Source organism: Hemiscyllium ocellatum, chromosome 2 (genome assembly GCF_020745735.1).
Source record: "Hemiscyllium ocellatum isolate sHemOce1 chromosome 2, sHemOce1.pat.X.cur, whole genome shotgun sequence".
Lineage (NCBI taxonomy): Eukaryota > Metazoa > Chordata > Chondrichthyes > Orectolobiformes > Hemiscylliidae > Hemiscyllium > Hemiscyllium ocellatum.
The window spans coordinates 100,054,605-100,081,204 of record NC_083402.1 but is presented as its reverse complement, the minus strand read 5'-3'; the positions used below and the strand labels follow the sequence as shown (position 1 = coordinate 100,081,204).

General features: G+C 39.3%; 1 protein-coding gene across 10 annotated transcripts in view; it reads right to left on the bottom strand.

Moving 5' to 3' along the window:
• The window catches only part of LOC132824400 (nuclear factor 1 B-type-like), a 561,732-nt gene that overhangs the window by 102,521 nt on the left and 432,611 nt on the right, over window positions 1-26,600 (bottom strand). For 8 of the 10 annotated variants that reach the window (XM_060838926.1, XM_060838889.1, XM_060838869.1 and 5 more), the window contains one exon: window positions 21,647-23,397. The exons of 1 other annotated variant lie outside the window; for it this stretch is intronic. In XM_060838926.1, the coding sequence (XP_060694909.1) occupies window positions 23,268-23,397 (130 nt within the window). In that variant the 3' untranslated portion in view covers window positions 21,647-23,267. Of the gene's footprint in view, window positions 1-21,646; window positions 23,398-26,600 lie in introns of those variants that run through there. One more of the 10 variants, XM_060838917.1, reaches the window with a different exon arrangement.

Below are 26,600 nucleotides of genomic sequence, written 5' to 3'. Positions count from 1 at the left end.
CCATGTGCCACGTTCTCTTGCCTTTGTGAATGATGACAACAAGAACAAGAAACAAATTGCGCAATCTTACCTACTACTCACTAAAATCAGATTTCTCACTCTCACTTCCTATTCCTAACAAATTAGAAAACACAAAATTAAGTACTTTATAGTCTACCTTCCTCCGGGTATGATATATGCAGTTTCTAGACCTGGTTTCAGAATAGTCAAGTCAATGTTACTTTCTGAGTCATGACATCACCCCTGAAACTCTGCCTCTGGATTCTGCTCCACTTGGATCTCCGCCACCGCTCTGACTGACCTCAATCCAGGCCTCACTCCTTAGGTAAAAAGTGAGGTCTGCAGATGCTGGAGATCAGAGCTGAAAATGTGTTGCTGGCTAAAGCACAGCAGGTCAGGCAGCATCCAAGGAACAGGAAATTCGATGTTTGGAAACATCGAATTTCCTGTTCCTTGGATGCTGCCTGACCTGCTGTGCTTTAACCAGCAATACATTTTCAGCTCACTCCTTAGGTATTTACCTGGAAGTTCCTGTTGCTATTCTGACTGACCAATCTGGCTGACCTCAAGCCAGTTTATTCTCCAAGTTTATTTTCTTCCCTTTTTTCTGTTACCTTGTGTTGTTCTTTTAAAACTTGCCCAATTCTACTACTACTAATTTTTGCCACATTTTATGTTTCTCCTTTCAATTTGATGCTATGCTTAACTTCCCTGGTTAACCATGGTTGGCTTCACCTCTTCCTAGACTCTTTCTTTCTCATTGGAAGATAACCTTGTTGTGAGCCATGAACTGTTTTGTTGAACATTTGCCATTCTTTCACAACTGACTTGCTACAAAAATGCCACTCCAGCCATTTAGGACATTGAACGTAGAACATACAGCTCAGCACAGAACAGGCCCTTCAGCCCATGATGTTATGCCGAGGATTATTCTTAATTTAAAATAAAGTAGCCTAACTTATGCACCCCTCAATTCACTGCTGTACATGGGCATGTCCAGCAGTCATTTAAATATCCCTAATGACTCTGCTTCCACCACCACAGCTGGCAACACATTCCATGCATTCACAATTCGGCGTAAAGAACCTACTTCTGACATCTCCTCTATACCTTACTCCTGATATGTTAAAACTATGACGCCTCGTGCCAGTCAATCCTGCCCTGGGAAAAAGTCTCTGGCTATTGACTTTATCCATGCCTCTCATTACTTTGTATACCTCGATCAGGTCACCCCTCTTCTTTCTTTTCTCAAGTCACAAAAGTCTGAGCTTAGTCAACTTCACTTCATAAGATAAGCCCTCCTGTAGTCCAGGCACTATCCTGGTAAACCTTCTTTGTACCCTTTCCAAAGCCTCTGTATCTTTGCTATAATAGGGTGACTAGAACTGGACACAATATTCCAAGTGTGGTCTGACCAGGGTTTTAGAGAGCTGCAGCAAAACCTTGCGGCTCTTAAACCCAATCCTCCTGTTAATGAAAGCCAAAACACCATATGCTTTCTTAACAACCCTATCCACTTAGGTGGCAACTTTAAAGGATCTATGCACTTGAACACCAAGATCACTCTGTACCTCCACACTGCCAAGAAATCTATATTCAGCATTCAAGTTTGACCTTCCAAAATGCATCACTTCACATTTATCCAGGTTGAAATCCATCTGCCATTTCTCAGCCCAGTTCTGCATCCTGTCTATGTTGAACTGCAGCCTGCAATAGTCCTCGATACCGTCAACAGCACCTTCAACCTTTGTGTCATCGGCAAATTTAATAACTCACCACTCAACCTCCTCATCCAAGTCATTTATAAAGACTAGAAAGAGCAGAGGTGAAAATGTGTTGCTAGAAAAGCGCAGCAGGTCAGGCAGCATCCAAGGAACAGGAAATTCGACGTTTCGGGCATAAGCCCTTCATCAGGAATCCTGATGAAGGGCTTACGCCAGAAACGTCGAATGTCCTGTTCCTTGGATTCTGCCTGACCTGCTGCACTTTTCCAGCAACATATTTTCAGCTCTGATCTCCAGCATCTGCAGACCTCACTTTCTCCTAGAAAGAGCAGAGGCCCAAGAACAGAGTACTGCAGGCCACCACTCACTGCTGACCTCCAGGCAGAATACTTGCTATTTACAACCGCTCTCGGCCTTCTGTCAGCCAACCAATTCTGAATCCAACAATCAAAACTCCCTGTATCCCATACCTCCTGACTTTATGAATGAGTCTATCATGGGGAACCTTATCAAATGCCTTGCTGAAATCACATCCACTGCTCAAACTTCATTGATCTATCTTGTCACCTCCTCAAAGAACTCAATAAGATTTGTGAGGCATGACCTGCCCCTCACAAAGCCATGCTGACTGCCTTTAATCACTGTGCTTTTCCAAATAATCATAAATCCTACCCATCAGAATTCTTTCCAAAACCTTATTGACCATAGATGTGAGACTGACTGGTCTGCAATTGCCAGGGATTTCCCTATTTACCTTCTTGAAAAGAACATTTGCCTCCCTCTAATCCTCTGGTATGACTCCCGTGGAAAGTGAGGAAGCAAAGATGTTCACCAGTGGCTTAGCAACCTCCTTTCTTGCCTCCTGTATCAACCTAGGATAAATCTGTCTGGGCCTGGGAACTTATCAATCTTTTTTTTAAAGATATTTTTATTAGAAATTTAATATTTTGACAGATTTACAAAAATAAACAGAACTTTCAAGCACAAACATTAATATAAAAATAGATCTTAAATATATAATCATCAAAATTCAAAGGAAAACTTATCAATCTTAATGTTTGCCAAAATTTCCAGTACATCAACTTTATCAATCTTGATCTGTTCAAGCCTGTTTCCAGCTACTCAAAGTTCACAACAAGGTCCCTTTCTTTAGTGAAGACCAAAGCAAAAAACTCATTTAAGGCTTCCCCTATCTGCTCAGACTCTACACATAAATTCCCTACACTATCCCTGAACTTTCTCCCTGATCATTTTCTTATTCGTCATGTACGAGTAAAATGCTTTTGGGTTCTCCCAAATCCTTTCTGCCAAGCCTTTTTCATGCCTCCTCCTGGCTCTCCTCAGTCCATTTTTAGTAGGCCTGTAATCATCTAAAACTGTGCCAGATCCTTGCTTCCTCCATCTTATGTAAGCTGCCTTCTTCCTTTTGACGAGAAGCTCCTCTGGTCTCGTTATCCAAGACTCCTTAACTTTAGCCCTTCTTGCCTGTCTCTGAGGAATCATTTGTGCATCACTCGCAACAATTGCTCCTTAAACAATCTCCATATATTTGTTGTGCCCTTTCCATGGAACAATTGCTCCCAATTTGCTCTTAACAAATCCTGTCAGATAGCACCATAATTTCCTTTTCCCCAATTAAATATCTTCCCGTGGTAACTGTTCCTTTCCCTCTCCAAGGCTGTAGTAAATGTGAGGCAGTTGTGTTCACTGTCCAAAGTGTTCTCCCACAATGAGATCTGACACCTGTCTTGGATCATTGCCAAGCACCAAATCCAAAATAGCCTCTCTCCTTGTCGGCCTGTCTACATACTGAGTAAGGAAACCCTCCAGAACACACCTGACAAAAATGGCTCCATCCAAACCATCTGCACTAAGGAGGTTCCAGTCAATATTGGGAAAGTTGAAGTCACCCATAACAACAACGCTACTACATCTGCATTTTCCCCAAATCTGCTGGCCTATGAGTTCTTCCATCTTCCTACTGCTATTAGGGGGTCTGTAGAAAACTCCCAATAAGTTGGCTGTCCCCTTAGTGTTCCGAACTTCTGCCCATACTGACTCAGTAGACAAACCTGCCTCAACAACCTTTGTTTCTGTAGCTGTAATGCACTCTCTAATTAGCAATTCTACACCCTCATCTCTTTTTCCACACTCCCTGTTCTTATTAAACTTTGTAAAATCCTGGAACATCTAGCAATCATTCCTGCCCCTGTGAAACCCACATCTCCATTATGGTCACAACATCATAGTCCCAACTACCGATCCACGCTTTAAGTTCGTCACTCTTATTTCTGACACTCCTTGCATTAAAGCAGACACATTTTAACCAACCCCTTTGTTCCATCACATGAATAATCTTCGGATAGATCCTATCACTTCCCCATATCTAACTACTCCCCTCTTTGATATGTAGCTCTGGATCCCACCCCCACCCCTGCCAAATTTGTGTAAACTCTTCCAAACCAAACAAGCGAATCTCCCACCCAGGACATTTGTATTCCTCCGGTTCAGGCGCAACCCGTCCTTCATGTACAATTCTACCCTCATTTCATAATAATCACCCATATTTAAATTTAATACAAATGTTTCTCATCCATGTTCTTCCCCCTTTAACCAAATGTTACGTTCTACCATGTCATGATCATTATTTCTGAGGGGATCTTTTAAACCAGACCTGGGCATTTTACGGCCCGCGGGCCATATCCGGCCCTATGGTCGTTCCTGTCTGGACCGCATGAGGTCAATCTTAAATTAGAACATAAATGAAAACGTATTTACACCATGCACGGAACACAACTGTGTTGCTTTGTATTGAAAAGGATGCTTTTTAAATTTATGTATGGATGCACATGCATGTGTGTGTATGTGTGCGTGCGTGAACAGCTAAAAGTGATGCTTGCTGGCTAGCCCTCTAAATGTCAGCTCACGCCAAGACAAGTTATGTCATATCCCACAAAATTGCCAGAAACAGGAAACCATTTTCTGATGGAGAGTTTATTAAGGAGTGCTTATTGAACTCTGCAGAACTAATATGCCTGGAGAAAAAGGAGGCATTTGAGAATGAGCCCCTCTCCTGACACACTGTAATGAGAAGGATTGGGGATATCGCGAGAAATCTGGAGCTTCAGCTGCAGCACAGAGCGGTCAACTTTGACTTTTTTTCCTTGGCTTTGGATGAGAATTGTGACACACGTGACACAGCCCAGCTACTCATCTTCATACGTGGGATAACTACGGACTTTAAAATCACGGAGGAGCTGGCAACCATGCAGTCAATGAAAGGAACAACAACTGGTAATGATTTGTTCGTGGAGGTAAATGCATGTTTGGAGACGTTGGGACTAAAATGGGATAAGCTGGCAGGTGTGGCAATGGATGGTTGTCCAAATCTAACAGGAGAAAATGTTGGACTCTTAAAGAGAATGCAGGATAAAGTGACAGAAACTGACTCTGAACAGAAATTGGTATTTTTGCATCGTATTATACAACAGGAAGTGTTGTGTAAGTCAGTGTTAAAAATTAATCATGTGGTTGATGTAACTAAAATAGTTAACTTCATCAGGGCAAGAGCTTTGAATCACAGGCACTTTTGGAGGAAAATGAGACTGAACATCATGACATAGGCTACCACACAGCTGTCAGGTGGCTCAGCCTGGGCAAAATGCTGAAAAGCGTATGGGACCTGAGAGAAGAGATTCAAGATTTCTGCGTGAAGAATGGGAATGGCATTCCACAGCTTTCAGATGCAGACTGGATTGCAGACCTTGGTTCTGCTGTTGATGTGACTGCACTTATGAATGAACTAAATGTGAAACTGCAGTGCAAGAGCCTTTTTGTGCATGAAATGTACAACTTGGTGAAGGCTTTTATGAGAAAGTCGCAGCTTCTCTCAAGCCAAATGGAGGACAACATTCTCACCCACTTGCCAACACTGAAGGAAGCTGCACCTTCAGCTGATCACCTCCACAGGTACTCATCTATGTTAGAAGCACTGCATGGTGAAATTTATTAAGTCTGTCTCATTACATATCACCAAAATAGGCTGACATCTATTTGGATCCACAATATGTTGTAATTATGAATATAATGAACAAATTTGTTCTTGAGAATACCTCTGATAATCTGAAATCCCAATCAACATGAAGATTAAAGTAATACTTGATAAACATACTGCCTTTTAGTACATTCCCTCATTATCTCCTGATCTATTTCCAATCCTACTAGATAACTATTGTTAGAGGATTTATGAATTACTCGAACCAATGTCTTGTTCTCCTTGTTATTTCTTACCTTCACCCATATCGATTCAATATCTTCCAATCTGAGACAATTTCTTGCTGTCATATTTATTACATTCCGCATTGATGAAGCTACCACTCCCACTCTTATTTCAGCCTGCCTTTTTGAAAAGTCAATTGATTGTCCTTCTTATAACTGTGACCCAGAATGAGAAGAAATGTTTAAAACCAGGGATTTACTTTGCTTCTGTCTTTCCCAAATTAGAAGATGGTAACAATGACCCAGTTGAAATTGTAGATACTGAGTAACTGAGCAGTATAGTAATGGATAAAGAAGAGATGTTCAGAAGGCTGTCAAGCACTTCAGGCAGAGAATTTGATGTATCCGGATGCAATATATCTTAGACTACTGAGAGAGGTAAGGGAGAAAATTGCAGAGCCATTGACAAAAAGTTTTCGGGTCACTCTGAACACAGAATTAGTTGCAGAGGACTGAGAATTGCAAAAAATGATGTTGTTGTTTGAGAAAGGGGCAAAAGATAGCCGAGGAAACTATAGACCTGTCGGCTTGACGTCAATAGTAGGTAAACTGATGGAGGCTATTATATAGAAAAAGATAAACATGCACTGACAGAAAAATAGGTTAATATTTGCCACTCAACATGGCAGGTCATGTCTGACATATTTAATTGAGTTATTTGATGAAGTGACACAGACATTGGATGAAGGTAGTGCTGTGGAAGTTGTATAAATGGATGTTAAAAATCATTTAATATGGTGCAATGTAACAGATTGATAGCAAATTAGATATGTGTATGATTGATGAGTCCTTGTCAACATGGATTAGAAGTTGGCTAAAAGGTAGGAAGCAAGGAGTAGGTAGTTTCGGCAGCAGTTGCAGTGAGACAAGTGACAACGAGGACCAGAGACCTGACGGGAAGGTAAATGTAAAGTATAACAATTTACCTTGCGTATAGACGGAGCGCACCCTGAGCAGGAAAGGACACAGAACTGCTGGGTAAGTGAGGTTACATACTTCGGTGATTGCTTTACCCAAAACACTACTCAGGTAGTGTCTCCCACCTATCTTCCTCCTCAAACCAAAAAAAGGTTTCTGTGTGCTGGATTAGTAAGGTGACTAATTTTGATTTTTGTTTTAGTTTTCAGTAGTCTCATTGGAAATTTAGAATAGTGGGAATGGAGGTTAGGGGAGTTGAATGTTCCTCTTGCAGAATGTGGGAGGTAAGGGTCACCACTAGTGTCCCTGCTGACTTCATCTGTGGGAAGTGCACCCAACTAAAGCTCCTTGAAAACCACGTTAAAGAACTGGAGCTTGAACTGGATGTGAAAGAGAGAGAGAGAGAGAGAGAGAGGAGTTGAACACGTGGCTACAGCGATGGTGCAGGAGGGAGAGTTTTGGATTTCTGGATAATTGGGACTCATTCTGGGGTAGGTGTGACCTCTACAAACAGGATGATCAACACCTGAACCAGAGTGGTACCAATATCCAGGAGGGGAGATTTGCCAATGCTCGGTGGGAGGGTTTAAACTAATCCATCAAGGGATTGGACTTAAATTATAGTTCCAGTGTGCAGGGAATTGAAAGCAGTGAGGTCAGAAACAAGGTTCAAGGTCACAAGATGGCACTAGCAATCAAGAAGTTGGTTTGAAGTGTGTCAACATTCAATGCCAGGAGTATCAAGAATAAGGTGGGTGAACTTGCAGCATGGGATTTTGATGTTGTGGCTATTTTAGAGACATGAATAGAGCAGGGACATGAATGATTGTTGAAGGTTTCGGGATTTAGATGTTTCAGAAAAAACAGAGAAGATGGTAAAAGAGGAGGAAGTGTGGCATTGTTAATCAAGGACAGTATTATGGTGGCAGAAAGGATGTTTGAGGACTTGTCTACTGAGGTAGTCTGGGCTGAAGTTAGAAACAGGAAAGGAGAGATCACCCTGTTGGAAGGTTTCTATAGAACTTGAAATAGTTCTAGAGATGTAGAGGAAAGATGAATCCCATTAGGAGTGATAGAGCAAGGTAATTGTCACGGAGGACTTTAATTTTTCAAATATTGACTGGAAATACTATAGTTCGAGTATTTTAGATGGGTCCATTTTTGTTCAATGCATACAGAAGGGTTTTCTGACACAATATGTAGACAAGCCAACAAGGGATGAGGCCACACTGGATTTGGTACTGGGTAACGAACTCTGCCAGGTGTTAGATTTGGAGGTAGAAGAGCACTTCAGTGATAGTGAACACAATTTGATTATATTTACTTTAGCAATAGAAAGGAATGATATGTACCACAGGCAAGAATTATAGCTGGGAGAAAAGCAATTATGATGTGATTAGGCAAGATTTAGGATGCATAGGATGGGTATGGAAACTGCAGGGGGTGGGTACAATTGAAATGTGGAGCTTATTCAAGGAATAGCTACTGGTTGTCCTTGATAAGTATGTACTTGTCAGGCAGGGAGGAATTTGTCGAGCGAGGGAGCCATGGTTTACTGAAGAAGTTGAAACTCTTGTCAAGATAGAAGGAAGACTTATGTTAGGATGAGATGTGAAAGCTCAGTTAAGGCGCTTGAGAGTCACAAGTTAGCCAGGATAGACCCAAAGAGAGAGCTAAAAGCCAGGTGTGGACATGAGAAGATGTTGGCAGATAGGATCAAGGAAAACCCTAAGGCTTTCTGCAGATATTTAGGGGATAAAAGAATGATGAGAGTAAGATTAGGGCCTATCAAGGATAGTAGTGGGAAGTTGTGCATGGAGTCCGAGGAGATAGGGAAAGCGCTAAATTAATATTTTCCATCAGTATCCACACTGGAAAAAGACAATGTTGTTGAGGAGAATACTGAGCTACAGGCTACTAGAAAAGATGGGATAGAGGTGCATAAGGAAGAGATGTTAGCAATTCAGGAAAGTGTGAAAATAGGTAAGTCCCCTGGGCCAGATGGGATGTACCCTAGGATTCTCTGGGAAGCCAGGGAGGAGATTGCAGAGCCTTTGGCTTTGATCTTCATGTCATCATTTTCTACAGGAATAATGCCAGAAGACTGGTGGATACCAAATGTCCCCTTGTCCAAGAAGGGGAGTAGAGACAACCCTGGTAATTACATACCAGTTAGCCTTACTTCAGTTGTGGGCAAAGTGTTGGGAAAGGTTATAAGAGATAGGATTTATAATCATCTAGAAAGGAATAAATCGAATAGGGATAGTCAGTATGGTTTTGTAAAGGGTAGGTTGTGCCTCACAAACCTTATTGAGTTCTTTGAGAAGGTGACCAAACTGGATGAAGATAAAGCAGATGATATGGTATCTGTGGATTTCATTAAGGCATTTGATGAGGTTTCCCGTGATAGGCTACTGCACAAAATACAGAGGCATGGGATTAAGGGTGATTTAGTGGTTTAGATCAGAAATTGGTTAGCTGAAAGAGGTTGATGGGAAATGGTTGATGAGAAATGTTCATCCTGGAACGAGTTACTAGTAGTGTACTACAAGGATCTGTTTTGGGTCCACTGTTGTTTGTCATTTTTATAAATGACCTGGATGAAGGCGAAGAAGGATGGGTTAAAAATTTGCAGATGACATGAGGTTGGTAGAGTTGTGGATAGTGCCAAAGGAGGTTGTCAGTTACAGAGGGACATAGATAAGCTGCAGGGCTTGGCTGAGAGGTGGCAAATGGTGTTTAATGTGGAAACATGTGAGGTGATTCACTTTGGAAGGAGCAACAGAAATAAAGAGTAGTGGGCGAATGGTAAGTTTCTTGGTAGTGTAGATGAACAGAGAGATCTCAGTGTCCGTGTACATAGATTCCTGAATGTTGCCACCCAGGTTGATAGGATTGTGAAGAAAGCATATGGTATTTTAGCTTTTACTAGTAGAGTGATTGAGTTTTGCAACCATGAGGTCATGCTGCAGCTGTACAAAACTCTGGTGCAGCCACAGAGTATTGCATACAGTTTTAGTCACCGCATAATAGGAAGGATGTGGAAGCTTTGAAAGGGTTCAGAGGAGATTTACTAGGATGTTACCTGGTATAGAGGGGAGGTCTTATGAGGAAAGGCTGAGGGACTTGAGGCTGTTTTCATTAGAGAGAAGAAAGTTGAGAGATGGCTTAATTGAGACATATAAGATAATCAGAGTGTTAGATTGGGTGGACAGTGAAAGCCTTTTTCCTTTGATGGTGATGGCTACCATGAGGAGACATAGCTTTAAATTGAGGGGTGATAGATATAGGACAGATGTCAGAGGTAGTTTCTTTTCTCAGAAATAGAATATTCCTCTACTGCTTGCCTTTCCATGTGTCTGTTAAAATGCCTATAAAACATTGTCATCACTAAATGAGCATTTCTCAGACTGGAGACAAGTTAAAAGTGGTGCTTCCCAGGCAGCAACAACACAGATTCAATAATACAACTTCGAGGGGAGTACAGGAGCAAAAGGACCTCAGGGTTCACGTAAATAATCCTCTAAAGGTGCTAACAGTTGTTAAGAAGGCTTAAAGGATCTTTGAGTTTATGAATAGAGGCATAGAGAATAAAATGAGAAAGTGATGCTACACCTGTACAATGATGTGGTGATGCTTGTGTTGGACTGGGGTTGACAAAGTTAAAAATGACCTTGTTATAGTCCAACAGGCTTATTTGGAAGTACAGGCTTTCAGACCGCTGCTCCTTCATGAGGTAGCTCATGAGGCAGGATACATAGGAGACAGAACTTATAAATAAAAGATCAAAATGTCATACAGCTGATCTGGTGTATTTGACAAACCTAGATGGCTGTTCAGTCTTTAATCACTTAGAATGGGGATGCAGGTTTTGATTGATTCATATGTATATCACAGAATTTCTTTCAAAATGATTTAAGGTTTTATCAGTATATAGAAAAGTTGACATCTCAGACCAGACAATGCATTAAAGGTGTGAGGTTAGAGTCTATCTGTATCCCAACCTGGAGTTAGATTGACTTTAGTTCCAAAGTAGGAATGTAAAAAATATCACATTGACTGCCTAAAGATTGTGTGCTTCTTCAACAAAGTAGAATGTATCTGCAAATACAAAACTGTAAATTCATCCCATTCACTTGTGTGTGTGAGTGAGAGAGAGAGAGAGAGAGGGCGCATGTATACACGTGAGAGTGTGTGTGCTTGTTTTATAGAGTATGTGTGTGAGTGTGATCATGTATATGCCTATGAGAGGGTGTGCCTGTGTGTGTGTGTGAGAGAGAGAGAGAGAGAGTGAGTGTGTGTGTGTGTATGAGAGAGGGTCTGTGTCAGTGTGTGCATGAGTGTCAGTGTGTGCATTTGTTTGTTTGTGTGTGAATGTGCGTGAAAGAGTATATAGTGTAGTGGGGTCACCTGTGGTGTGACATGAACCCAAGATCCCAGTTGAGGCCATCGCCATGGGTACCAAACTTGGCTGTCAGCCTCTGTATGGCCACTCTGTGTTGCTATCTGTCCCGAAGTCCACCTTGAATGACGTTCATGTGAAGATCCAAGGCTGCATCTCCTTGACTGCTGAAGTGTTCCCCCAACTGGGAGGCAACATCCTTGTCTGGTGATTGTTGTGCAGTGTCCATTCATCTGTTGTTGTAATGTCTATATGGTTTTGCCAATATACCATGCCTCAGGGCATCCTTGCATGCAGAGTATGAAATCAACAACATTGGCCAAGTCACATGAATATCTGCCGCGCATGTGATGGGTGGTGTCACTACATACAACAGTAGTATCCACGTAGACACTGACACATCTTAAATGTCTCATTCACATGCACACTTACCCTCTTCCACACACACACACACACACACACACCTATGGGGTGAATTTGCATTTGTACATTTATATTTGCAGATACATTCTATTTTGTTTAAATAGCACACAATCTGTAGGCAGTCAGTACAAAGTTTGGGAGAAGATTTGTAGCTCAGGTGCTCGTTGTTGTAGTTCTGTTCGCCGTGCTGGGAATTTGTGTTGCAGCTGTTTCATCCCCATCTAGGTGACATCGTCAGTGCTTGGGAGCCTCCTGTGAAGCGCTTCTGTGATCTTTCCTCCGGCATTTGTAATGGTTTGAATCTGCTGCTTCCGGAAGCGGAACCGGAAGCGGCAGATTCAAACCACTACAAATGCCGGAGGAAAGATCACAGAAGCGCTTCACAGGAGGCTCCCAAGCACTGACGATGTCACCTAGACAGGGGACGAAACGTCTGCAACACAAATTCCCAGCTCAGTGAACAGAACCACAACAGGCAGTCAGTCAATGTGACATTTTATATATTTCTACTTTATAAATAAAATAACTCAAGGTTTGGATACAGACAGACCCTAACTTCACACCTTTAATGCATTGTCTAAGCAGAGATGTCACCTTTATTTAATATTCTGCTAAATCTTAAGTTATCCTGGGGCAGTGACTTGAAAGAAAATCTGGGATTTCATATCAATCAATAGAAACCTACATCCCCAATCTAAGTGATTGAAGACTTAACAGTCATTTGGTTTGTTAGGTTTGTCAAATATATCACATCAGTTGTATGATGCTTTAAACTTTTACTTATAAATCCTGTGCCTTAAGCATCCTACCCTATTAGCTACCTGATGAAAGAGCAGCACTCCGAAAGCTTGTACTTCCAGATAAACTTGGTGGACTATAGTCTGACATCATGTCATTTGGAGTATTATGCTCAATTCTGAGCGTCGTATTTAAGAAGGGAAGTTAAAGCCCTGCAGACAGTGCAAAGGAAATTTACTAGAATGACACCAGGAATGAGAAACTTTAATCATAAGCAACATATTAGAGAAGTTGTGCTTATTCTCCTCAGAGTAGAGAACATTAAGTGGTGACTTTAGTGAGGCTTTAAAACCATGCACTTTTTTGACTGTGTAAACAGGAATATTCTGTTTCCACTAGTTGTCAGAAAGTTCAAGACTTTCAGAAAGAGAACTGGTTTTGAGGAGTATTTGGAATTCACTGTCTGGATGAGTGGTGGAGACAGACTTCATAGAAGGTTTCAAAAGAGAACTTGATATACATTTGAAAGAGATGAATTTAGAGGACTACAAGATACAGCTGGAGAGTGGGGTGAGCTCGGTCATTCTTTAGGGAGCCACTGCTGACATGATGGGCCAAATGACTTTCTTCTGTACTGCAAAATTATCTGATTCTACACGAACGGCTGCACGCTTTGAAAGCAAGGACTTTGATTTCTATTGTGAACCCTGTTGTGTAGCTGTGGGTTCCATTAATGTGAGGACAAACTGAAGCGGATAGGTTGTTTACAAGCAAAGTTGCTTAGTGGACTAGTTGGCAGTTATCAATTGCAAAGAACTTCTGCCTGATTACAAGGGAGCCGGACAGCTTGGAGAAAGAAGCTAGTCAGATTAGGGTGGAAACCATAAAGTCTGCAGCAACCAAAAATAGACTTTCAGTTCTCTGCAGTAAGCCATTTTAAACCTGTAAAAAATAGTTGATCTTTCCTTGGTGCAGACTGTGATACTGAATTGTGTAACTCCACAACCGTTTACTATTGAACCGGCTATCTGAGGTCTTGTGAACCAGTGGAAGCATTTGGTAAAGGGGAGGTCAAGGACAAGCCTTTGTATCATCAAGAATGCAACATTCTGATGCAACAGATCTTGCAAACATGGAAGTTGGAACTTTTTTTTCGCATTTTTCCATCTGCCTGTGATGTTTTTTTTCTCCCCATGTTTATGTTTGGCTGTATGTGTGTGTATAAGGCTAAGTTTATCAGGGGGTTTAGATTATTAATTTGTACAGCTTACTTAATTCAGTTAAATTGTTTACTTTTAGCTTGAATCTATTAATCTGTAACAAATAATGATTCTTGTTAAGTATAGAAACCTGGTACATGCTTTCAATCAACCTAGGTGTGTAAGTCAGATAGTTTGGAGATTTTATATATTTCTTTTAAAAACTTTTTGTCATGATTCTGGGAATAACAAGGCTTGATTTCCAGTTCACAACCCCAGTAAGTTGTGACAAGTCACATGCCCTGAATATTTCATTTTCAGCTTTGGTCTCCATATTGGTTTTAAGATCCTACCCATTCACCTCTTAGTTATCTATTTTCTTTGTGACATATAATCAGATAAACACCTTTTTTAGTGTTTTTTCAATGCTTGTAAACTCTTCTTTCCTGTCCTATTTTGGGTATTATTATTCAAATAGCTGTCATGCTGCCACTTCCATTTGCTTTGTAAGCCCACATTTCCCCCTCCTAAACCTTCTCCAATTCTATATAACCTGTCTATATTTATGCCTTCCCAGTTATTTTTGTGTTATCCATAAATTCCCTCGTCCACGTCAACTGCCAATATTTGTGTCGCCAGCACAGATCCCTGTAGCACTCCATTGGATACAGGCTGTTATCTTGAAAATAGATTTCCTCCCCTAATCTCAACTCTCTGTCTTCTATCAGTTAGCCAATCCTCAATCTATCTTGCAACATCATGCTGCTACCTTATTAAGTAGCTAAACATGTGACACTTTATCAAGCACCACCTAGAAATCTAAATATATTACTTGCACCGCTTTTCCTTTATGTATGCTGCTTGCTACCTCCTCAAGGAATTGTAATAAATCCCTCTTCACAAAACCATGCTGGTTCTGCCTGATTATATTACGTACTTCTAAATTTTGAAGAAGATAAGATATGGACTGTGAGTATGTTGAATGGCATCATAGTAGGGAATAACTTTCATATCAAAAGGAAGTTCATTAGGAAGGATTACAGGCAAGGGAAAGACAGAACTACAGCATATGTTCTTAAATGCACAAAATGTAATCAATCAAGTTGGTGAGCTATCAGCACAAATAGCCATCGGAGAATATGATGCTGTGCCAGTAATGGAAACATAGCTATGAAAAAGGACTGGTACTAAATATTCAGAATGAAAAAGATGTTCTAAAATTGTAGGGAAGGATAAAATGGTGTCATTCGACTCAAAGTATGAACTCTGCTTCCGATAATGTGCAGATTAGGTGGATTGGTCATGTTAAGTTCACCTTCAATATGCAGATTAGGTGGATTAGCCATTACAAATGTGGGGTACTGGTATAGGGTAGGGGTGAGTCTGGGTGTAATGCTCTTTGGCGGGTCATACAGCCTTAATAGGCAAATGGTCTCTATTTGCACTGTAGGGATTCTATGATTCTCTCTCCTGCTCTCTCAGATAGATTCTACCAGGCCTGCTGAGCTTCTCTAACACTTCCTGTTTTTTTCTTCAGAGCTCCAGCATTTGTAGTGTTTTGTTTTTACACATGATATAAGGAGAAAAGGGAGATGAGGTGGCAGTATTATTATGGAAATCATTGCCGTTCAATCCTGGAAAGGGTGTATGTTCTTGAAAGGGCAAGGACAAAACTGAAATAAAAGAATTGAGAAAGAAAACTAAATGTATGAAATTGTTACCAGTGGTATTCTGTCATGTATTCTAAAAAGAGAGAGGAGCACATCAACAGGCAAATCACCGATATGAAAGCATTAAAGAGTGATGATACTGGGAGACACAAATATTAACTCAATAAATATTTGGGGAAACAGAACAAAAGAGGGTAGAAATTTCTGAAACGTATTCAGTGAACTTTCTGGACTAGCATATTCTCAGCCTAATTAGAAAGGAGGCATTTCTGGGTCAACTGAACTAAGTGTCCATAAGAAAACATTTGGGGAATAATGATAATTACAGTAAAAGTTTTTCATAAGTAACGGAGAATAACAAAGAAAAAAACTAGATCTATTGAAATAAAAATGTATTTAGCTAGGGTAAAATTGAAAAGAATACTAGGTGTTAAGCTGAACAACCCAAAACTGTCTATTACCTCCTGAGATGAAATTCCATCTCAATGATGGTTCAACCCATCCAATAAAGATTATAGCAAATTGATGTGTTTCTTTAATTTTGCACTCAAGATTTAAAATCTGAAACTTTATTATACAACAGCACTTGAACAAATGTAATTGTGTCAAAAACAGGTCACCTACCAACACTGAACTGAACAAACAGACAGGCCACCAATGGTTGTAGCATAGCTCATTTTTATTTTTAAACTGTTTTTTTCTTTATTTGCATAGGAAACATATCCACTTCCAGTAATTGACTGCAGTATGAGCAGCTGCTAGCAGTATAGGCTGGATATAACAGTTACAATCACAGAAGTCAAGCTGAATTTACACCAGTTTGAAACTTGTGAAAGTTTAGACCCCATAATGGGTTGATCATTTGCACTGATCTCAACAGCTTTGAATCATCCCAGAACTTGCATCCAAATTGGAAACAGAATACAGTACATTGTCTGCAGCGATAACAATAGCTATTTTTAATGTTTTCCTTTTGGATACTATTGCTGTGTCTGTGGGACTAAAAACTCCAGTTTCAAAATGGAACAACCCTGGTGTGTGGATAGCAAGCACTTACTGACTACAGGTACTTGTTACCTACTACTGTACTAAATGTAGCATCATGTATCTATGAAAACACACAGTCCTACAAAAGTTGATCTCAAGAGTAATATCTCAAAAAGTTCTTACAATACATTGTAAGAATCCTCTCAGAATTCCCATCTGGAGAAAGTTCTTCACAGATTGATTGGGAGCCACACTCACAATGAAAAGACTATCTGTACAATGCGCAGTGTCAAGACTTAAATGGAACTTCAGGATGTTACACACATCAATGCAAATATTTATATATGTGTGTAACTGCCTCTGTGAATATGGAGCATGTAAACAAGCTCTAGGAAGCTGACAGCTGAGCAGGAATTACCCTCATATTCTGCAAGTTGGATCAGCTTTGCAGAAAACAAGCTGAATGAATAGATTTACAACTGAACTCAACAGAGACTGCAAGTTTAAACAGGCACTGCTTGTTTGACATTTTTGGTAAATGTATGCTGGTTTTTTTTGTTGTTGAATCCTTATTTTGCATTAACACAAGTCAATGTAACATCCCATGGTCTCCATTTATGGAACATACATTACTGTAGCAACCATGGCTGTAACAACATTCCTTCAGTTGACAATACACATCAGTCCCTGCAGCACAGTTTTGATAATAAAAATGCATCATGCTATTTCTTTAAAAATACAACAGTTCATGATGAAAGTGGTTTCAGTGTCAGGGGACCTGACAGCTGCCTCTTAAACACAAGGATCCTGCAACAGTTTTGACTTTGTTGGAAATATCTAGCTTCGCTGCAGTGGATGGCACATATCCTACAGTTTGCTTGAACTTTTCAATCCAAATCAAACAGCACAAAAGTAATATTTTCTCACATTTGTGCTTTAATGCTGACTAGTTATCCCTGTGACTTTAAGAGGCAAAAGAGATGTGGTGATTTGATGTGGACAATTCTGGAGGAGAAAAAAATATTTGTGATAGGTTGTGATTTATCTAGCATATGTGTTATACTCATTTATATAGTCTATTGAATTATGCTAGTCACCCTTGTAAGATCCCAGCGAATAGTACTGCATCTAATAAAACATTTTTATGTAACACCTACACAAGAATTTGGTAATTATCAAAACCACATACTTTTCGTTATATTTTGCTTTTGTGAACAATATTCCAAGAAAGGGGTCTTTATAACAAAAACACTGCCTTTTTGAGTTTTTGTTTAAGATTTCCTAGGCATTAGCATTGGATCAACAGTGTGCAAATTTATTTTAGAACCTAATGATGAGTCATCACAAGCAGATAATAAAAGCAAAATATACTGTAAATCTAACAAGAAAATAAAAAGAATTCTGAGCTATTTAAGAGATAATCGGAGTTCAATCAATGGACCACATCAGGCTTACACCGTCTTTAAACATTAACAAAGGGTCGTTTCAGATACAAATCTTATTCAGACTTCAGACAAAGAGCTAAACTTGAAACATTATCTTTTATTCTTCCATTACAGATGCTATGTGCTTCTAGCAGTTTTTGTTTTTTATTAGAACTAGATATTACTTGGAACAAAAGCAAATGCTATGATCAAACTACAATCTGCAATATTGTATACGGGCCAATATTTTATAGTGTTCATTATTACTGTTACTCTAATGTACCTTGCAACATAAACCAGTCCATTCAGTTAAGTGGCCTGAAGGACCATCATTATTATTTATAATTACCAGAAAAATATTTCATACATTATTTGTAATGGGAACAAGTTCAATTGACCCTAATTTAGTGTTGGTTGGATTGGAAAATGCTGCATTGATCATTGTTAGACATCTTTCGGGGAGGTGAGTATCACCACTGACACTGAGACCATTTTTACAATTAAAACACAGATATTTTCAGAGACTCATACTTAGAGAAACATTTTTTTTCAGTTTTTCTGTATATTAAATACATTCTGTAAGAAAAAAATTGCAACACAAAGGTGAAAATTGACCCTTTCCAACATGTCTGCTTTAAACTATTAACAATGTGGCAAAAGTACTGTGGGATGGAAACACTACAAGAAGCTGATACCGTGACATTGGCATCAGACCCTGCCAAATGAGAGAGAATGAATACAAATGCCATATTCAGGTCAAAAGAAAGCAATGTCAATGATCTGGGCTTCCTTTTATTTATTAAACCAACGATGTAGCCTGTCCTTGTGCATATTCCAGTGAAGTCTGTCTAGTCGCCAACTGCATGCTGAGAGAGAGCATAAAATTCAAGAACTAATTTGTTGGGAAAAATGTGTATGGAATTTGTTAAACAAGACTTTCAAAAGTGTGGGTCAGGAAGCCCAAATGGGGTTGGGAGTCAGCAATGACTGCTTTGGAGCCCACCTCCTGGCTCTAAATAATCTTCTCTTCCCTCCCGAACCACAGTTTTTTTGTTTCCTGAGGCAAGCAAATTATTTTTAAAGCTTCACAATAGGAGTCACTGTGGGAAGAAGTTTGGGAAGCACTGAGCTTTTTGTAAAATAAGAAGTGCAAACATTGAAAAGTGTTCAATAGCACTCCTCTTTCTCTCTTTGCTTATGGTATCTTTCTACTTTCTATTTCCATGTGCTACACCTTTACCGGGTCGAATTTTGATTTAAAAATAGAAGATCCACTAAGCACACAGTTGGTTATGTCCAGCAGCAGACTTTATTGGAAATATGTAAATCATGTCTGGTATTCTTCTTGGGACCTAACTGCCAGCAACATTGCATTGTCTTTTCAAAAATAGAATACTGTACACTGTATATGGGATATCTTTCTGTAATCTTTGTATGATGCAGGTACAAGTGCAACATAAACAAAATCCATACCAGTCACCACCACCAAGAGTTCCCAGATAGAATCCCCCAGCATTGCAGTGTATTCCAACACTGTACCAGATCTATCAGGAATCCTACCTGAGTTTATGCACTGGCTTAGATACCTCTACTGGATTTGTTACTGATGCCCTTGTGCACTTTCATTCAAATCATAAATACCAACATTTAAACTCACACAAACATTTACTGGAATCCATACACACTTAAAAAAAAGACAGTATTCCTTCTGACATTATGAAATGTTTCTGAAAACCAACCTTTTCAACACTAAATACAACAAAATAACCTTCATAAAATATAACTTTTCTCCATTTAAAACTGGATTAAAAATTAGGAACCTACACTTCTTAAGCATAGGAATACACAAACTCCCATATGGACTGACTTCTTTTTAATATATAAATTAGGTAACTGGAGAGTTTTAACTCAAGTCCAGTTTCCAGACAGGATTTTCTTCCTCTTAAAAATGGCATAATAAACTGGTCCTTCAAAAGCCAGTGTAATCATTTCTTCCCCCAATTAACTCATTTAAAAAATTTTAGCATTACAAAAAAGGGTAATTACTTTAAAATGTTCTTAACAAAACTATACAGTGTACAAATTAGTCTGCAAGGCGGGTGGCTCATTTTCAAGACCCCTCTTTGTTTCCCCTCACATTACACAGCCATAACAAATCGACTAACACTGAGCTGCCATGTCTGAATCATACTCCCACAGCTATTGCTATAGTTATTTATTTTTTTCATAACAAGTCTCCTACAGTTTTTTTTACAAATCCCCCAATGTATTGTGCCTTAACTTTTACATCACACGGGGAAATGCATTTCACTGGTAGCACCAACACTCAGACTGCAAAGCACCTTAGGGAAATACAGAAACAGTGCATATAGAACAGGGTGTCTTCAATTTATCAGATTTAACATCCTGGTGAAGGAGGAGAACAGAGACTTGACTTGAGTTGCAAATACTTCTCATTCCTTTTTGTCTGTTTTCAAGAAACCTTAATCCACATTTTGCTAATCCTGTTCACTTGAAATGGGAGGCAACAGGTTGAAGCAAGTTTTTAGAATACCATTTAAGCAGTTTGCTTTTCTATAAAATTCAAAAGCATTTAAAAGATCTTTACTTTAAGATTTGTATCTTTATGTGTTTTTCAGGCAGCATTATTATTCCAATTAGACAGACCTGTATTTAATCTCTACAATTTAGAACTAGTAAACAGTACTTTTATTCAACACAGTTAAAATTACTGAATAAAGGCAAAATACTACAGATGTTGGAAATTCAGTAACACAGAAAAAGCTGGAGAATCTCAGCATGTCTGGCAGCACCTGTGGAGAGAGAAATAGAGTTAATGTTTTGAGTCTGGTACGTCTCTTCTTCAGAACCTGTCCATATCTAACTCAAAACATTAACTCTGTTTCTTTCTCCAGGGGTGCTGCCGGACCTGATGAATTTCTTCAGATTTCTCTGTACTTAAAATTATAATTTGAGTCACAGCAAATTTTACAAGTCATACTGGATTTTTGCAGCTTTTGATGGTTAGATCTGTAATTTAATTTTGCTTAACAATAAGCAATGATGATGATAAAATAAAAGGCAATCTCCCTAAGAAGCCAAATTAGAATGCCCTAGTGGACGCTGGAACAGATTCGCTTTTAATTAAGCAGTCTGTCAGAAGTAAATATAAGAGCATTTCATCTCAAAACAACTTCTGACAAATTCCTAACTGGATTTGACAATTTAGTTCTCAAGGCAAAGAGTAGGTCAGTGAAAAGGTGATTTAAGACCCACAGTTCTGCTTCTGGTTTTTTGGGGCCAGTAGAGAGATGGAACTCTGCCAAAGTGAATTTTCTTAAGAGAAAATCCTAGCTGTTCAATAAATATTGAAGCTCAAGTCAAGCCTGTCTCCAATGAAAATGACTACATTTTAATATTTTTGTAAATCAATGAATTCATCTTGCACCCCAGGTGGAAAGTCGAAAGAAGGACGTAGCTGAGAGATTGTCACAGTTGACAGAATAGTTACTTTGCAGCCTGTGTTTGGAAAATGCCATTTTGCTTCACAGCTGTACTGTAGAGTTCTTCTTAAAAGTACCCCCCTCCCCAAAACATCTTAACCATCTTGTAAAGACCTACCATACTGCATAGAAAGCAGCACCAACTTTGGTCAATTTAAATGGAAAAAAAGCATACATCAGCTAATCTGCATACTAACTTGTGATAATCAATACAGCTAAAAGCTTTACCTATTTAGACAAAACTTGGTATTGCATAATTCTTAAAAGTTCAAAAAACCCCAAATGAGTAATTGAAAGATGAAAAACATGAAAGATTAATAGAAAAAACTTGCCAAAAATACTGAAAAATATTACTGGCTGATTAAAAATTTTAAGCACCAACTATTCACAGCCATGATATGCTTTATAAATGAGATAACAAAGTATTTGAATATTGACAATTAGTGATGTCACACTCTCCTTTGGAGTACAAAATAATTTCTTTCATACAAATGGTAGTTTTCATAAGATGAGCTATAATATATGCAGCAAACGTGTGCAGTGATGTCACTGTTTCATTTCAAAGGCAAGGCACGTAATGTGGACTATATAACTTCGTGCAAATCAAGGATAAGATCTATTAGAGATACAGAGAAACAGAAGGGGCAAAACTGACTTGACATGCACACTGGAGTCCTGCCACTAGCACTATCAGGCAGATAGCAAGGCTAATTGTGCAAGAAAAGCACCATGCATTATTCGGCACCCTGTGGTTAAAAATAGTGTTTACTCAGTAGAGTGCGAGAAACTTAGCTGCTGCATCCCTGTCGCCATTGATTTGTAAACTGCGGTGCTGCTCACCAATAAGCTCCGAGTGACACTTTCACATTAGCGTCTTGGAAACTGATTATGCCATGCTTTATTTTCCTGACACACTTGATACATATATATTATATATTTTTAAACTCCAAGGAGCAAATGGAGTATAATGAATCAAGTGCAGTATTTTCAATTGTGTTTAATTGCCTTCCTAAGCAAGCATGTGTCTATTATTCATTTATGCCCCTTAATTAATACACATTCTCAATGGGGGAGGGGCAAAAAAATCAGACTTATTTTAAGGTTATATTACATCCCCTCAATTTAGAGTCCTAGGGCACAAGGACTTATATTAAACCCCTCAATCAGATATGATAAATTGCACTTGCCTCTTAAGTGTTTTTTTTAAGAATTACTGACATTTTAAGGGCAACAAAAAACTATCAGTGAGGTTCATTCTTGTATTCAGTTAATTTCAAAGCATCTTAAACTGTGAGGGACTATTACTGCTTAAAACTAAACTACGATGCTTTTCCAAATACTTATCTTTATCTAAGAGAATCTGTTCAGATCTGCATACTAAACACTAAAGGTGAAAGGAAAATGGGTTCAGTGACAAGAAGCAATTTTGTGAGCCAATCATGAAACATAAATTCAGTAAATCTCCATCTACATCTTTTTGTTTTGTTTTGTTTTCTGTAGTATCATAGTGTGCATAGTCTAATTGTGTGCTTTGTGGGCTTTTTGTCCCCTCAGACAACAGTTTGTAGAAAACACATAATTACATGTACATTCCTCATCCAGCCTTTATCATACAAGTAAATCCTTATCAATCAAAAAGACTGGGCTGTAGTTTTACTACTCCTGGACTGAGTGAATAAAAAAATAGATACCTGAACCCCACTAATTACTTAAACATGCAAAGTCTTAAACATCTAAAAGCTAATAAGTGTTTTAAGTATGTCAGATCTGGAAATTAAAACAACTGTCCCCTAGTGGATCGCAGTGTTCAATAAAGGCCAATGCTTCGCATGATGTGTTACCCAAGTATGAAAATCACCCTCACTGTATTACTGATGAAATACCATTTATGCAGATTTTAAGTTTGCAAGAATTTGGTGATTGTGAATGCAGCAATCACGTTTCTGTGTTTCTGAAAACATTTGTTGTTGATCCAGAGATGATATTTGATCTTCATTATCTTCAGTTTGTTGTCTCTGCTTGGAGGAAGGGTTCACTGATGAAGTTTAAACTGTAATTCTGAACATTCGTTGGCAGGATAGTAGTCCCATTTGACACTTGGAATGGGACCAAGCTAGCCCAAGTACCAGGACTGCAGAGCAAAAAAACATAAAGAAATACAGCTTATTTAAAGACTGTAAACTTAATACAAGTTTAGTCAATGGACATACTTAAGTTATTTACAACATATTAACTATTAATTAATAACTTCAAAATTACAAATAGTCTTATTCATGTTTCTACATGCAAATCCTTTACCTGCAGCTTTAATGCAGATTATTTTATTTTGATTTTTAATTATTCAATTTTAATTGTTTATTTTACATGGAACACACAATTGTCACCTTAGCTGCAATCATCTCAATAACCTTGAGTTCTAATGAACCACCTTATTAAACCCTAGTTCTGCTAAAAGATTATTAACCAAAAACACTAATTCCGGGCTAGATTTTAGATTAGATTAGAATCTCTACAGTGTGGAAACAGACCCTTCAGCCCAACAAGTCCACACTGCCCTTTTGAAGAGAAACCCACCCAAACCAATTCCCCTACCCTATATTTGCCCCTGACCAACGCACCTAACACTGTGGGCAATTTAGCATGGCCCATTCACCTAACCTGCACATCTTGGATTGTGGGAGGAAACTGGAGCACCCTGAGGAAACCCACGCAGATAAAGGGAGAATGTGCAAACTCCACACAGGCAGGAGTCAAACCCTGGTGCTGTGAGGCAGCAGTGCTAACCACTGAGCCACCATGCTGCCCATTTTCTGATGGTTTTCCTCCTTTTCCAAAATACTCCTAATTTCTGAGAGGACATTCTGTTCAGGTCTTTCACAGAAATTTGGAGCTGTACTTCTATTTTGACAATTCCTTTTTGGCACAGAACCATCAGAGGAAAGAAAACCAGGTCTTTTTTTTCAAAGCAGTCAGCTGCTTTGTGCTGAAGTTTAAAGTCCAGTCAACTACTTTGACAGTTGCTGTCAAATCATAAGTATGTGATTTAACTTATGATTTTAGGGTGCTGGGAGGATAGGGTACCAGTTGGGTAGGGGAGAGTGGATGACAAATAATTAGGATGCCAGCTAGAAGGATTAGGATGCAAGGGTAGGATACCAAATGAGTAGAAGTTACAGCACCAGGTAAGTACAGTGCAGGTGGGTAGGGTGTAGTTGAATAATATGTCAGGAACCAGGTAGGTAGGGCACAAGTTTGCATGAAGCTAAAATGTGATGAAGTGTTTAGAATTGATCAGGGTGGGTTGCAGTAATCAAGTCCAACATGAGATTGGGATGGCATGTGTCAGGGCTGGGATTTCATGTCTGTTGGCCAGGGAGTGGCCTGGACCAGCCTGACTAGGATGTGTGGTGTGTCAGCTCCAGTGGATTTGAAGGCAAGTTCGGGTGCAGACTGAGGAGGTTTGGCTGAAAGGGGAGGGCTGGGGGAGAACTGTGGCATTGGTGAGTATGTGTCAGGCTTCTTGAGAAAGATTCTCCACTTTGATTCATGGGGAATTCCTTGGGAGTCTGTTAAACATTTTCCCCCAAAAATATTCAAGCTGATTCTATCAGTTGCCAATTTAATTAATTCTTAATTAAATATACTTAGCTGTAGTAGCAAACAGAATTGTGTGCATTCATTTGGGGACATTATAAAGCCTAATAAAAATACATTTTGTGAAGTTTAGAACAGAAGGACAGAAAAGATTTACAGCACAGACAGAGTGTTACATTATTATATCAATGCCATTACTTATTACTGTAATTTAACACAATAATCTTACTGTCTGTTTTCCCCCCATAGACCTGAAATTTTCTGTGCTGTTCTAGATCCACAATTTTCCACTGACAGAAAAAAGAACTCCTGTGGTTAAGTCGATGCTCCAACAATTGTGCACAGAAATAAATTTCTCCATTTTCACTTTCTGATTGACAATTTGAAATAAATGGGCTAATGTCACTGCTATCCCATCTGTGGAAATAATCTTTTCTTATTCACTCTAAAAATCAATCACAAAAAACAAAGTAAGATTTGGAGCAGAATTAGGCCACTCGGCCCATCAGTCTGATTAGATTACTTACAGTGTGGAAACAGGCCCTTCGGCCCAACAAGTCCACACCGACCCGCCGAAGCGCAACCCACCCATACCCCTACATTTACCCCTTACCTAACACTACGGGCAATTTACCATGGCCAATTCACCTGACCCGCACATCTTTGGACTGTAGGAGGAAACCGGAGCACCCGGAGGAAACCCACGCAGACACGGGGAGAACGTGCAAACTCCACACAGACAGTCGCCTGAGTCGGGAATTGAACCCGGGTCTCAGGCGCTGTGAGGCAGCAGTGCTAACCACTGTGCCACCGTGCCGCCCTCAATCTGTGTCTGCTGTGCCATTCAATCATGGCAGTCATCTACTTCTCAATTAATTCTGTTTTTAGCCTCCTTCTTACCCCAGTGGAAATATGCTCAATATCTCTCATGACTGTTAATCCATCACTGTTTGCTGTTCCTTGAGGCTTTAATATGCAGTATGTAATAGGGGATGCAAATCTACATTCAGCAATATTTAGAGTATCACCATTACTTTGTTCTTTTATTCTGCACTCCTATTTATAAAATCCCAAATACAGTTAGCTTTTGTTCTGAGTTATCTACATGTAACAACAGTTTCAGGGAAATATGTATTTGAAACCAAATATGCCTCTGTTCAGACATGCTTTTACCATTTTCCTCAGTAAGGTGATGTTTGTAGCTGTCACTTATCTGCCCATTTTAGTCATCTGTCTACAACTTCTCAAAGTTTCCTTTCACAGTCCTCATCATTTGCTAGACTCATCATTTTCTTATAGTAAAGTATTAAGATAGCTTTATCCAAAGCCATTGTATAGTCATATATTGACAGAAAATTCAACCTACTACTGAGCAAACTACTTAAGAAACTCAGCAGGTGTGGTGGCAGCTGTGGAGACAGAAACTTCCAAAGAAGTTAAGTAATATTGGCTTCAAAATATTGTTTCTCTCTCTCCACGGATGAGGTCAGATCTGCTGAGTTTATCTAGTTCTTTCCATTTTTTGTTGAGCTATCCAGCATCTATAGTATTTTGCCTTTATGCAACCTATCACTGACTCCTCAATCACTGAAGTTTGTCATTCATGTGCAGCAGATGGTGAAGAAAGCTAATGCAATGCTAGCCTTCAAAGTGAGTGGATTTGAGTATAGGGGTAAGGATGCCTTGCTGCAGTTATACATAACATAGAACATTACAGTGCAGTACAGGCCCTTCGGGCCT